This window comes from Mustelus asterias, chromosome 24 (assembly GCF_964213995.1).
Source record: "Mustelus asterias chromosome 24, sMusAst1.hap1.1, whole genome shotgun sequence".
Taxonomy (NCBI): Eukaryota; Metazoa; Chordata; class Chondrichthyes; order Carcharhiniformes; family Triakidae; genus Mustelus; species Mustelus asterias.
This window is the reverse complement of record NC_135824.1, coordinates 40276072-40288554: the sequence shown is the minus strand read 5'-3', so window position 1 is coordinate 40288554 and position 12483 is coordinate 40276072. Positions and strand designations below refer to the sequence as shown.

General features: G+C 46.2%; 1 protein-coding gene and 1 pseudogene across 1 annotated transcript in view; one reads left to right on the top strand and one right to left on the bottom strand.

Annotated features, from left to right (window-relative positions):
- Positions 1 to 3682: 3682 nt before the first annotated feature.
- Positions 3683 to 12483, top strand: part of snrpa1 (small nuclear ribonucleoprotein polypeptide A') — a 59951-nt gene continuing 51150 nt past the window's right edge. The window contains exons 1-3 of the mRNA XM_078241598.1: positions 3683 to 3860; positions 7860 to 8007; positions 8096 to 8174. Of these exons, the coding sequence (XP_078097724.1) occupies positions 3779 to 3860; positions 7860 to 8007; positions 8096 to 8174 (309 nt within the window). The 5' untranslated portion in view covers positions 3683 to 3778. The remainder of the gene's footprint in view (positions 3861 to 7859; positions 8008 to 8095; positions 8175 to 12483) is intronic.
- LOC144511577 (U2 spliceosomal RNA) lies at positions 4855 to 5056 on the bottom strand (annotated as a pseudogene).

Here is a 12483-nt window from a genome sequence, read left to right as displayed (position 1 = left end):
CCAGTTCTCCACCCATCTAGCCACCTCCCCCTTTATCCCATGAGATCCAACCTTTATCACCAGCCTACCATGAGGGACTTTGTCAAACGCTTTACTAAAGTCCATATAGACGACATCCACGGCCCTTCCCTCGTCAACCATTCTGGTCACTTCTTCAAAAAACTCCACCAGGTTAGTGAGGCATGACCTCCCTCTCACAAAACCATGCTGACTATCGTTAATGAGTTTATTCCTTTCTAAATGCACATACATCTAGCAGTAAGTTAGTCAATATAGGGAAAGTTAAAATCACCACCGCAACAATCCTGTTATTTTTGCATCTTTCCAAAACAAAGATTGGGTTGATTGGCTATGCTAAATTGCCCCTGAGTGTCAGGAGGTTAGTAGGGTAAATGGGTGGGTTTGTGGGGGATAGGGCCTGGGTGGGATTGTGGTTGGTACAGACTCGATGGGCTGAATGGCCTCCTTCAGCACTGTAGGGATTCTATGATTTGCCATTTTTTAGTCCAATTCATTTCCCCGTACTTTTCTTTAATATTAGCACTCTCAGTAGACTCTTAGTTTCTCACTATTTCTAAAATATTTTTTGTTACTTCTATAGTGAATATAGATGTAAAACAAATTGTTTAAAATCTGTCCTATTTCCTTATTCCCCAGTATAAATCCTCCTAATCCAGCCTACAGGAGACTTATGTTTACTATTTAAATAATAGTCCATTTTGCTGTTGTTCCCACCAAAATGGATGACCTCACATTTACCAACATTGTACTCCATCTGCCAGACCCTTGTCCACTCACTTAGACTATATCCCTTTTCAGACTTTCAGTGTCTTCTGCACATTTTGCTCTGCCACTCATCTTAGTGTCATCTGTGAATTTTGAAACACTACACTTGGTTCCCAACTCCAAATCATCTATGTAAATCGTAAACAATTGCGGTCCCAACACTGATCCCTGAGGCACACCACTAGTCACTGATCACCAACCAGGAAAACTCCCATTTACCCCCACTCTTTGCTTTCTGTTAGTTAACCAATCCTCTATCCATGCTAATACATTACCCGTAACGCCGTGCACCTTTATCTTATGTAGCAGTCTTTGGTGCGGCACCTTCTGGAAATCCAGATACACCACATCCACAGGTTCCCCATTGTCCACCGCACACACAATGTCCTCAAAGAATTCCACCAAATTATTCAAACATGACTTGTCCTTCATGAACCCATGCTGCGTCTTCCCAATGGGACAATTTATATCCAGATGTCTCGCTATTTCTTCCTTGATGATAGATTCAAGCATTTTTCCTACTGCAGAAGTTAAGCTAACCGGCCTATAGTTACCCGCCTTTTGTCTACCTCCTTTTTTAAACAGTGGCATCACATTTGCTGTTTTCCAATCTGTGGGAACTACCCCAGAGTCTAGTAAATTTTGGTAAATTACCACTAGTGCATTTGCTATTTCCTCCGCCATATTTTTTAATTCCCTAGGATACATTCCATCAGGGCCAGGAGACTTATCCATCTTTTCCTATGGAGTCTTTATTTTTCATTGGGATGAAGATTTATTGGGAATTAAGCAATATTTCTTTTAAATTTTAATTTTATAAAGATATTGAAGAGATATATGGATAGTACAGGATAATAACATTGAGGTAGAAAACCAGCCACTGTCTAGTAGAATGGCCCGGCAGCCTCGAGGGGACAAATGGCGGGGCAGCCTCGAGGGGCCGAATGGCGGGGAAAACTCATGTCAGCGACGACTCTCACCAACCTTTACAGATGCACCATAGAAAGCGTTCTTTCTGGTTGTATCACAGCTTGGTATGGCTCCTGCTCTGCTCAAGATGGCAAGGAACTACAGAAGGTCGTGAATGTAGCCCAATCCATCACGCAAACCAGCCTCCCATCCATTGACTCTGTCTACACTTCCCCTGCCTCGGCAAAGCAGCCAGCATAATTAAGGACCCCACACACTCCGGACATTTTCTCTTCCACCTCGTTCCGTCGGGAAAAAAATACAAAAGACTGAGGACACGTACCAACCGACTCAAAAACAGCTTCTTCCCTGCTGCTGTCAGACTTTGGAATGGACCTACCTCGCATTAAGTTGATCTTTCTCTACACCCTAGCTATGACCGTAACACTACATTCTACACTCTCTCATTTCTTTCTCTATGAACGGTATGCTGCATCTGTATAGTGTGCAAGAAACAAGACGTTTCACTGTATACTAATACATGTGACAATAATAAATCAAATCAAATCAGACTCAAGGGGACGAATGGCCTACCCCTGCATCTATTTTTCCTATGTTTCTCAAAATCTTCCTTGGGCAGCTCAGAGTCATAGAGGTTTACAGCATGGAAACAGGCCCTTCGGCCCAACTTGTCCATACCGCCCTTTTATTTTAACCACTAAGCTAGTCCCAATTGCCCGCATTTGGCCCTTATCCCACTATACCCATCTTACCCATGTAACTGTCTAAATGCTTTTTAAAAGACAAAATTGTACCCACCTCTACCACTACCTCTGGCACCTTGTTCCAGGCACTCACCGCCTGTATCTGTCTTTACTATTACCTGTGGCAACTTGTTTCAGACACTCACCACCCTGTGTGTGAAAAAATTGCCCCTCTGGACCCTTTTGTATCTCTCCCCTCTCACCTTAAACCTATGCCTGGCATTAAAGTAAACACATCTCAACCCTTTGGTCTGAGCTCTCCCCTTCTCTATCCCCGTCCATCTTCCCTCTTGCACCGTCTATAACCCTTCTCTGTTTGCAAGCTAACTTCCTCGCTCCCAGTCACCTCGTCTCGATCCCCTCCCCCCAACCTATCTAGTTTAAACTCTCCCCAGTAGCCTTAACCAACCTTCCTGCCAGGATATTGGTCCCCCTGGGATTCAAAATAGAAACCCTACAGTACAAAAAGAGACCTTTCAGCCCATCGAGTCTGCACCGACCACAATCCCACCCAGGCCCTACCCCCATATCCCTACACATTTACCCATTAATCCCTCTAACCTACACATCTCTGGACATTAAGGGGCAATTTTTTTTTAGCATGGCCAATCAACCTAACCCGCACATCTTTGGACTGTGGGAGGAAACCGGAGCACCCGGAGGAAACCCACGCAGACACGAGGAGAATGTGCAAACTCCACACAGACAGTGACCCGAGCCGGGAATCGAACCCAGGTCCCTGGAGCTGTGAAGCAGCAGTGCTAACCACTATGCTATCGTGCCGCCCTTTTTCTTCCCCCTCCACTCTTTCACCCGACTTCATCCCTCTTCCTTTACCTTTTCTCCCCCTTTTCTAATTTCTACCTCTGTCCCATCCATCCTCCCCCTCCTCCTCCCATTTTAGCTTCTCTGCTTTTTGGCCATTCACATCTCTTCTCTCTATGGACTGCCATTAATAACCTTTTCCCCTGGTTTCTGTGGCAACGACTCATCTTTCATTCCCTCACCCTGCAGTATAAATATCTCCCACTCCCTACGCCTTTTCGCTTTGACAAAAGGTCATCTGGTCTCGAATCTTCTTTCCTCACAGATTCTGCCGGCTGAGACCTCCCGAGATTTTCTCTTTTCGTCGCTGGACAGTGAGGACGCAGGGCAGTGTGGGAGTGAGGGCGCAGGGCAGTGTGGGAACGAGAGCGTGGTGAAGGGCAGGCGCGGGGCAGTGTGGGAGTGAGGGCGCGGGACGGTGAGGACGCAGGGCAGTGTGGGAACGAGAGCGTGGTGAAGGGCAGGCGCGGGGCAGTGTGGGAGCGAGGGCCATCATGGTGAAGCTGACGGCGGAGCTGATCGAGTTGGCGGCCCAATACACCAACCCGGTGCGGGACCGAGAGCTGGACCTGCGAGGTGAGAGAGAGATAAGGCGTGTGCTGGGCCCCTGTCCCGCGCCTCACGGAACAGACGCGGACGGAAGTAGTGAGCCCCAAAGCGGCTGTAATCCCCCCGTCCTCACGCAGGCCCTTCTCCCTCAGGGTTGTGGAGAGATGCTGCCGGGATGGGAACTGAACTCCGGGTATTCAGTTAGGAAGGGCAGGCATGAGGAAAAGGCGGTGGAGTTACATTGCTGGTTTAAAAGGAAATTAACACAATACTGAGGAACTTAACTCCAACAATGTGGAATGTATTTGGGTCGAGTTAAACGCCAGGGTTGTATATGGACACTCAAACTGCTGGGCAATGTTGGGAATGACATTAAACAGGAAATTAAAGATACATGTGATAAAGGAACACCTTAATCATGGGTGATTTTAATCTGCATATAGATTTGGCAAATCAAATTAGTCATAACACTGTGGAGGAGGGATTCCTGGAGTGTATTTCTTTCGATACCAATCAAGTAAACAAACTCAAATTAACTTGGGGACAAAGTAAAAGGGGCAGCTCCCCAAAGGGAAGGGGGGAACAGCCCGAACCAAAATCAAAGTCGAAAGGAAACTTAAAACGTCAAACCAAAAGGTGATTATCGGGGTCGATAATACACCCCAGCCCCTGCGGCGCCCAGCGGTCGCGGAAGGTGTCAACCGCGCCCGTGGACACCGCATGCTCCCTCTCCAGAGACACCTGGCCGCGAATGTAGCCGCAGTAGAGGGGCAGACAGTCGGGATGGACGGCCCCGTCGATCGCCCGCTGCCTGGACCTATTGATGGCGCGTCTCGCCAGGCCCTGGAGTGTATATGGGATGGTTTTACGGACCAATATATTTCAGGAATTAGACAGCAGTCGGTATCATGTAGTGTTTTTATTCCAATTCAATCAAATCAAGTCCAATTCAGAGTCTCAACAAGTTGAGACATTCCCGATCCAAGCTGACAAGACAGGGCTCTCACCTCCTGTCTTGGGCTTGATCTACATGATCCAAGCTGATTGGAGTAGGCATAGCTCCTCCTCCTCCAAAGCTTGATCTCATTTGCATCTTAGCCAAAAGGCCGAGATGCCGCTTTTAAAAATTGCTTCAAATGAAGCTAAAATGTAACCTAATGATTTCAACCAAGCGCAGCCTGTCCATACTACACTTGATCTTAGCCAAAAGGCCAAGAAGTAGTGAGATAGGAATAATTGGCAATCTAGTTGTGTAAGACCTGTTGGGAATGATTGACCATGACATGATAGAATTTTTCATTAAGATGGAGAGTAATGGAGTTGATTTTGAGATGAGAGTCCTGAATCTTAAAAAGAAACTACAATGATATGATGGATTGGGAAAGGTTACTTAAAGGAATGACAGTGAATAAGCAATGACGAACATTCAAGGAGCGTAAGGATCAACTGCTTCTCGCCTTTTGGCTAAGATCAAGTGTAGTATGGATTGGCTATGCTTGGTTGAAGTCATTAGGTTACATTTTAGCTTCATTTGAAGCAATTTTTAAAAGTGGCATCTCGGCCTTTTGGCTAAGATGCAAATGAGATCAAGCCTTGGAGGAGGAGGAGGAGCTATGCCTACTCCAATCAGCTTGGATCATGTAGATCAAGCCCAAGACAGGAGGTGAGAGCCCTGTCTTGTCAGCTTGGATCGGGAATGTCTCAACTTGTTGAGACTCTGAATTGGACTTGATTTGATTGAATTGGAATAAAAATACCAAAAAAAGGATGAACTGCTGCAATTGTTTATTCTACCTGGTACAAAAGTAAAACTGGAAAGATGATCAAACCAGGCTAACGAGGGAAATCAGTGATAGGATTAGATCCAAGGAAGAGGCATTAAAATTGGCCAAAAAAAACAACAGACCTGAGGATTGGGAGCAATTTAAAATTCAGCACAGGAGGACTAAAGAAACTAATAAGGGGAAAAATAGAGTATGAGTGTAAGCTTATGGGGAATATAAAAGCGGACTGCAAAAACTTCCAAAGGTATATGAAGAGAAAAAGATTGGTGAAGATAAAGGTAGGTCTCTTGCAGTCAGAAACAGGGGAATTTAGGTAGAGCAAAGAAATGGCTGAGCAACTAAATACACACATGTGTCCCCTTTGTGAAGATGGAACCAAAATACGATACCAGAAATGTTGGGGAACAGAGGGCTTAATGAGAGAAAGGAACTGAAGGAAATCAGTGTTCGTAGAGAAATTGTCTTGGGGAAACTGATGGGATTAAAGGCCGATAAGTCCCCAGGGCCTGCTAATCTACATCCCAGAATACTTAAGGAAGTGGACTGAGAAATAGTAGATACATTGGTCATCTTGCAAGATTCTATAGACTATACAACTGTTCCTACAGATTGGAGGGTAGCTCATGTAACCCCACTATTTAAAAAGGGAGGTAGAGAGAAAACAGGGAATTACAGATCAATAAGCCTGATGTTGGTAGTGGGGAAAGTTCTAGGATTACATTATCGAAGATTTTATATCAAAACACTGAGGAAACTGTGGCAGGATTAGACAGCATGGCTTTTTTGAAAGGGAAATCATGCTCCACAAATCTACTGAAATTTGAGGATGTAACTAATAAGAGTTGACGAGGGGGATCCAGTGAATGTGATTTATTTGACTTTCAGAAAGCTTTCGACAAAGTCCCACGTAAGAGATTAATGTGGAAAATTAAAGTGCATGAGGTTGGGGGTAGTGCACTGCCATAGATAGAAAACTGGTTGGTAGACAGGACAGTAAGAAGTCTCACAACACCAGGTTAAAGTCCAACAGGTTTATTTGGTAGCAAATACCATATCCGAAAGCTTATGGTATTTGCTACCAAATAAACCTGTTGGACTTTAACCTGGTGTTGTGAGACTTCTTACTGTGCTTACCCCAGTCCAGCGCCGGCAACTCCACATGGTAGACAGGAAACAGAGTTGGAATAAATGGGTCTTTTTCCAAATGAAAGGCAGTGATCAGTGGGGTAATGCAGGGATCAGTGCGAGGACCCGAGCTGTTCGCTATATATATTAATTTAGATAAAGGAACTAAATATAATATCTTCACATTTGCAGATGACACAAAGCTGAATGATCTGTGAGGAGGTCACAGAGACCTTTCAGTGATTTGGGCAAGTTGAGTGACTGGACAAATGAATGGCAGATACCGTATAGTTTGAATAAACGAGAGATTATCCACTTTGTTAGCAAAAGTGGGAAGACAGATTACTATCTGAATGGCATAAATTAGGAGAGGGGAATGTGCAAATATACCAGTCACTGAAGGTAAGCATGCAGGTGCAGCAGGCAGTTCAAAAAGGCAAATGGTATGTTGGCCTTCGTAGCAAAAGGATTCAAGTGCAGAAGCAAGGATGTCTTGCTGCAATTATGCAGGGCCTTGGTGAGGCCACATCTGGAGTATTGTGTACAGTTTTGGTGTCCTTATCTGAGGAAGGATATTCTTGCTGTGGTGGGAGTGTAGAGATTTACCAGGCTGATTCCTGGTATTGGGGAACTGATGTGCGAGGAAAGATTGAGTCGGTTAGAATTGTATTTGCCGGAATTCAGAAGAATGAGGGGGGATTTCATAAAATTCTAACAGGACGAGACACAGTAGATGCAAAAAGGATGTTCCTGATGGTGGGGAAGTCCAGAACCAGGGGTCATAGTCTGAGGATACAGGGTTGAGAAATTTCTTCACCTAGAGAGTGGTCAGCCTATGGAATTTGCTCCAAAATAAGCAGTTGAGGAGAAAACATTAAATGTTTTGAAGAAGCAGTTAGATGTAGCACTTGGGATGAAGGGGATCAAAGGATAAAGAGAGAAGATGGGATCAGGCTATTGAGTTGGATGATCATGAATGGTGGAGCAGCGCCAAAGCTCAGACCCTAATCCCGCCCCCCCCCCCCCCCCCCCGTACACCCCACCACCAGTCCTGACTCTGCTGCACACACTGCCTGTTGTTGTTGTTCAGGCTCTGACAGTTTTTGCTGGTTTACAGGTTACAAAATCCCGGTTGTGGAGAATTTGGGAGCAACTCTTGATCAATTTGACTGCATTGATTTCTCTGACAATGAGATCCGTAAACTGGATGGGTTTCCATTGCTGCGGAGGTTAAAGAGTCTCCTGCTCAACAACAACCGCATCTGGTGAGTGTTCAGACCCTCGCTTTTCAAAGCCGTGAATGGTGTCGGCGAGTTGAGTTGAATAGTCTGTAAAATATCTCTCTTTTTGCAGTCGGGTAGGTGAAGGCCTTGAGCAGGCGTTGCCCAATCTGCGGGAGTTGATACTCACCAACAACAACCTACTGGAACTGGTAAGTTGCATGCCTTTGTGAAATGTGGTCACTGAGTGCTGTCAACACAATGCTGCAAAACTCATGCCCTCCTGTGCCCAATGACTCTACCTCCTCCACCATCTCTGTTTCCTGCTGCATTTGAAAAGTCCGCGCAGAAGTAGTTGAAACAGATTGTATAACGTTCCTCTGTTGCTGTCTGTGGTGGTGCTCCCATTTCCATGTCAGAAGGTTTTGTTCAAGTTCCAGTCCAGACACTTGAGTACACTGACCCTCCCAGTGCAGTACTGAGAGAGTGCTGCATTGTCAATGTGCCATTGTTGGACAAAATATGAAATTTGAGGCCCCATCTCTAGTAACGACTGGATTGCACCATTTGAAGTCGCACATGGAACATTTTTCATGGTGCTTGGTCGATATTTGTCCCTCAGTTAATGTCACAAAAACAGTTATCTGCCCATTATCACATTGCTGCTTGTGGGATCTTGCTGTGTGCAAATTGGCTGCCGTATTTCTGACATTACAACAGTGACTGCTCTTCAAGAATGATGTGGATATGCTGGCGTTTGTCTAGGGTGGGTGCAGTAAGAAGTCTCACGACACCAGGTTTATTTGGAATCACGAGCTCTCAGAGCGCTGCTGCTTCAAGTGAGTGGAGAGGTGGGTTTCACAAACACGCCATATATAGACAAAGACACAATGGCAAGATAACAGTTGGAATGCGAGTCTTTACAGGTACAGACAGAGTGCGAGTGGAGAGAGGGATAATCACAGGTTATAGAGGTGTGAATTGTCTCAAGCCAGGACAGTTAGTGAGATTTTGCAAGCCCAGGCCAAATGGTGGGGGTTACAGATAGTGTGACATGAACCCAAGATCCCGGTTGAGGCCGTCCTCATGCGTGCGGAACTTGGCTATCAGTTTCTGCTCGGCGATTCTGCGTTGTCATGTACATCACCCACCAGGTACATGGTACATACTCATGGGTTCGGCCAACGTTGTCTACCTCGTACGCTGCAGGAAAGGATGTCCCGCGGCATGGTACATCGGCGAGACCATGCAGATGCTACGACAATGGATGAACGGACACCGCACGACAATCACCAGACATGAGTGTTCCCTTCCTGTCGGGAACACTTCGCAGCCAAGGGCATTCAGCCTCTGATCTGAGGCTGATCTTGATTCTCCAAGGTGGCCTGCAAGGTACACGACAACGCAGAATCGCTGAGCAGAAACTGATAGCTAAGTTCCACACGCATGAGGACGGCCTCAACCGGGATCTTGGGTTCAGGTCACACTATCTGTAACCCCCACAACTTGCCTGGGTTTGCAAAATCTCACTAACTGTCCTGGCTGGAGACAATTCACACCTTTTTATTACCTGTGATTATCCCTCTCTCCACTCGCATTGACTGTAACTGTAAAGACTCTCATTTCAACCATTATCTTGCAATTGTGCCTTTTATTTTTCTATGCTGTGATGTGGAGTTGCCGGCGTTGGACTGGGACAGTAAATAGTCTCACAACACCAGGTTAAAGTCCAACAGGTCTATTTGGTAGCACGAGCTTTCAGAGCACTGTCCTTTCATCAGGTGAGTGAAGAGTTTGGTTCACAAACAGGACATATATAGACACAAACTCAATTACAAGATAATGGTTGGAATGCGAGTCTTAACAGGTAATCAAGTCTTTACAGGTGCAGACAATGTGAGTGGAGAGAGGGTTAAGCACAGGTTAACGAGGTGTGAATTGTCTCCAGACAGGACAGTTAGTGAGATTTTGCAAGCCCACGCAATTCTTGGGGGTTACAGATAATGTGACATGAACCCAAGATCCCGGTAGAGGCCGTCCTCATGTGTGCGGAACTTGGCTATCAGTCTCTGCTCAGTGATTCTGCGTTGCCGTGTGTCATGAAGGCCGCCTTGGAGAACGCTTACCCGAAAATCGGAGGCTGAATGCCCGTGACTGCTGAAGTGTTCCCCAACAGGAAGGGAACACTCCTGTCTGGTGATTGTCGTGCAGTGTCTGTTCATCCATTGTCGTAGCATCTGCATGGTCTCGGCGATGTACCACGCCGCGGGACATCCTTTCCTGCAGCATATCAGGTAGACAACGTTGGCCGAGTTACAAGAGTACCATGTACCTGGTGGATGGTGTTCTCATGCGAGATGATCCGGCATATCTTGCAGAGGTTGCTGTGGCAGTGTTGTGTGGTGTGGTCACTGTTCTGAAGGCTGGGTAGTTTGCTGCGGACAATGGTCTGTTTGAGGTTGCGCAGTTGTTTGAAAGCAAGTAGTAGGGGTGTGGGGATGGCCTTGGCGAGATGTTCGTCTTCATCGATGACACGTTGAAGGCTCCGGAGAAGATGTCGTAGCTTTTCCGCTCCGGGGAAGTACTGGATGACGAAGGGTACTCTGTCTGCCGTGTCCCGTGTTTGTCTTCTGAGGAGGTCTGTGCAGCGCTTCACTGTGGTGCATCGGAACTGTCGATCAATGAGTTGAGGCCATATCCTATTACGAGGGCGTCTTTCACCGTCTGTAGGTGTCTGTTGTGATCCTCGTCTGAGTAGATCCTGTGTATACGGAGGGCTTGTCCGTAGGGGATGGCTTCTTTAACGTGTTTAGGGTGGTAGCTGGAGAAATGGAGCATCATGAGGTTATCCGTGGGCTTGTGGTACATGAAGTGCTGAGGTGACCGTCCTCGATGGAGATGCGTGTGTCCAAGAATGCAACTGATTCCGGAGAGTAGTCCATGGTGAGTCTGATGGTGGGATGGAACTTGTTGATGTCATCATAGAGTTGTTTCAGTGATTGTTCACCATGAGTCTAAAGGAAGAAAATGTCATCGATGTATCTAGTGTATAGCATCGGTTGAAGGTCCTGTGCGGTTGAAGAAGTCTTGTTCGAACCTGTGCATGAAGATGTTGGCATATTGAGGTGCGAATTTGGTCCCCATGGCAATGCTTCGAAAGCTCATGCTACCAAATAAACCTGTTGGATTTTAACCTGGTGTTGTGAGACTACTTAATATATATGCTGTGTATGTGAAACCTACCTCTCCACTCACCTGACGAAGGAGCAGCACTCCGAAAGCTTGTGATTCCAAGTAAACCTGTTGGACTTTAGTCTGGTGTTGTGAGACTTCTAACTGTGCTCTTCAAGAATGTTTCACTGTCTGTAAAGTGTTTTGAGAATTTGAAAGCTAATGTTACGCCGCTGTTTATAAAAGGAAGGAGACAAAAGGCGGGTAACTATAGGCCGGTCAGCTTAACGTCTGTAGTAGGGAAAATGCTGGAATCCATTATTAAAGAGGAGATAGCAGGGCATCTGGATAGAAATGGTTCGATCAATCAGACGCAGCATGGATTCATGAGGGGAAAGTCGTGCTTGACGAACATGTTGGATTTTTATGAAGATGTGACTAGGGCGGTTGATGGAGGAGAACCGGTGGATGCGGTGTTTTTGGATTTCCAAAAGGCATTTGATAAGGTGCCCCATAAAAGGCTGCTGAAGAAGATTAGGGCACACGGAGTTGGGGGTAGTGTGTTAAAGTGGATTGGGGACTGGCTATCCGACAGGAAGCAAAGAGTCGGAATAAATGGGTGTTTTTCCGGTTGGAGGAAGGTAACTAGTGGCGTGCCGCAGGGATCGGTACTCGGGCCGCAACTGTTTACCATTTATATAGATGATCTGGAGGAGGGGACGGAGTGTAGGGTAACGAAGTTTGCAGACGACACAAAGATAAGTGGAAAAGTGAATCGTGTGGAGGACAGAGAAGATCTGCAGAGAGATTTGGACAGGCTGAGTGAGTGGGCGAGGATATGGCAAATGGAGTATAACGTTGAGAAATGCGAGGTTATACACTTTGGAGGAAATAATAACAAATGGGATTACTATCTCAATGGAAACAAATTAAAACATGCTACCGTGCAAAGGGACCTGGGGGTCCTTGTGCATGAGACGCAAAAGCCCAGTCTGCAGGTACAACAGGTGATCAAGAAGGCAAATGGGATGTTGGCCTATATTGCGAGGGGGATAGAATATAAAAGCAGGGATGTCTTGATGCACCTGTACAGGGCATTGGTGAGGCCGCAGCTGGAATACTGTGTGCAGTATTGGTCCCCTTATATGAGGAAGGATATATTGGCATTGGAGGGAGTGCAGAGAAGGTTCACCAGGTTGATACCGGAGATGAGGGGTTTGGATTATGAGGAGAGGCTGAGGAGATTGGGTTTGTACTCGTTGGAGTTTAGAAGGATGAGGGGGGACCTTATGGAGACTTATAAGATAATGCGGGGGCTGGATAGGGTGGAGGCGGAGAGATTCTTTCCAC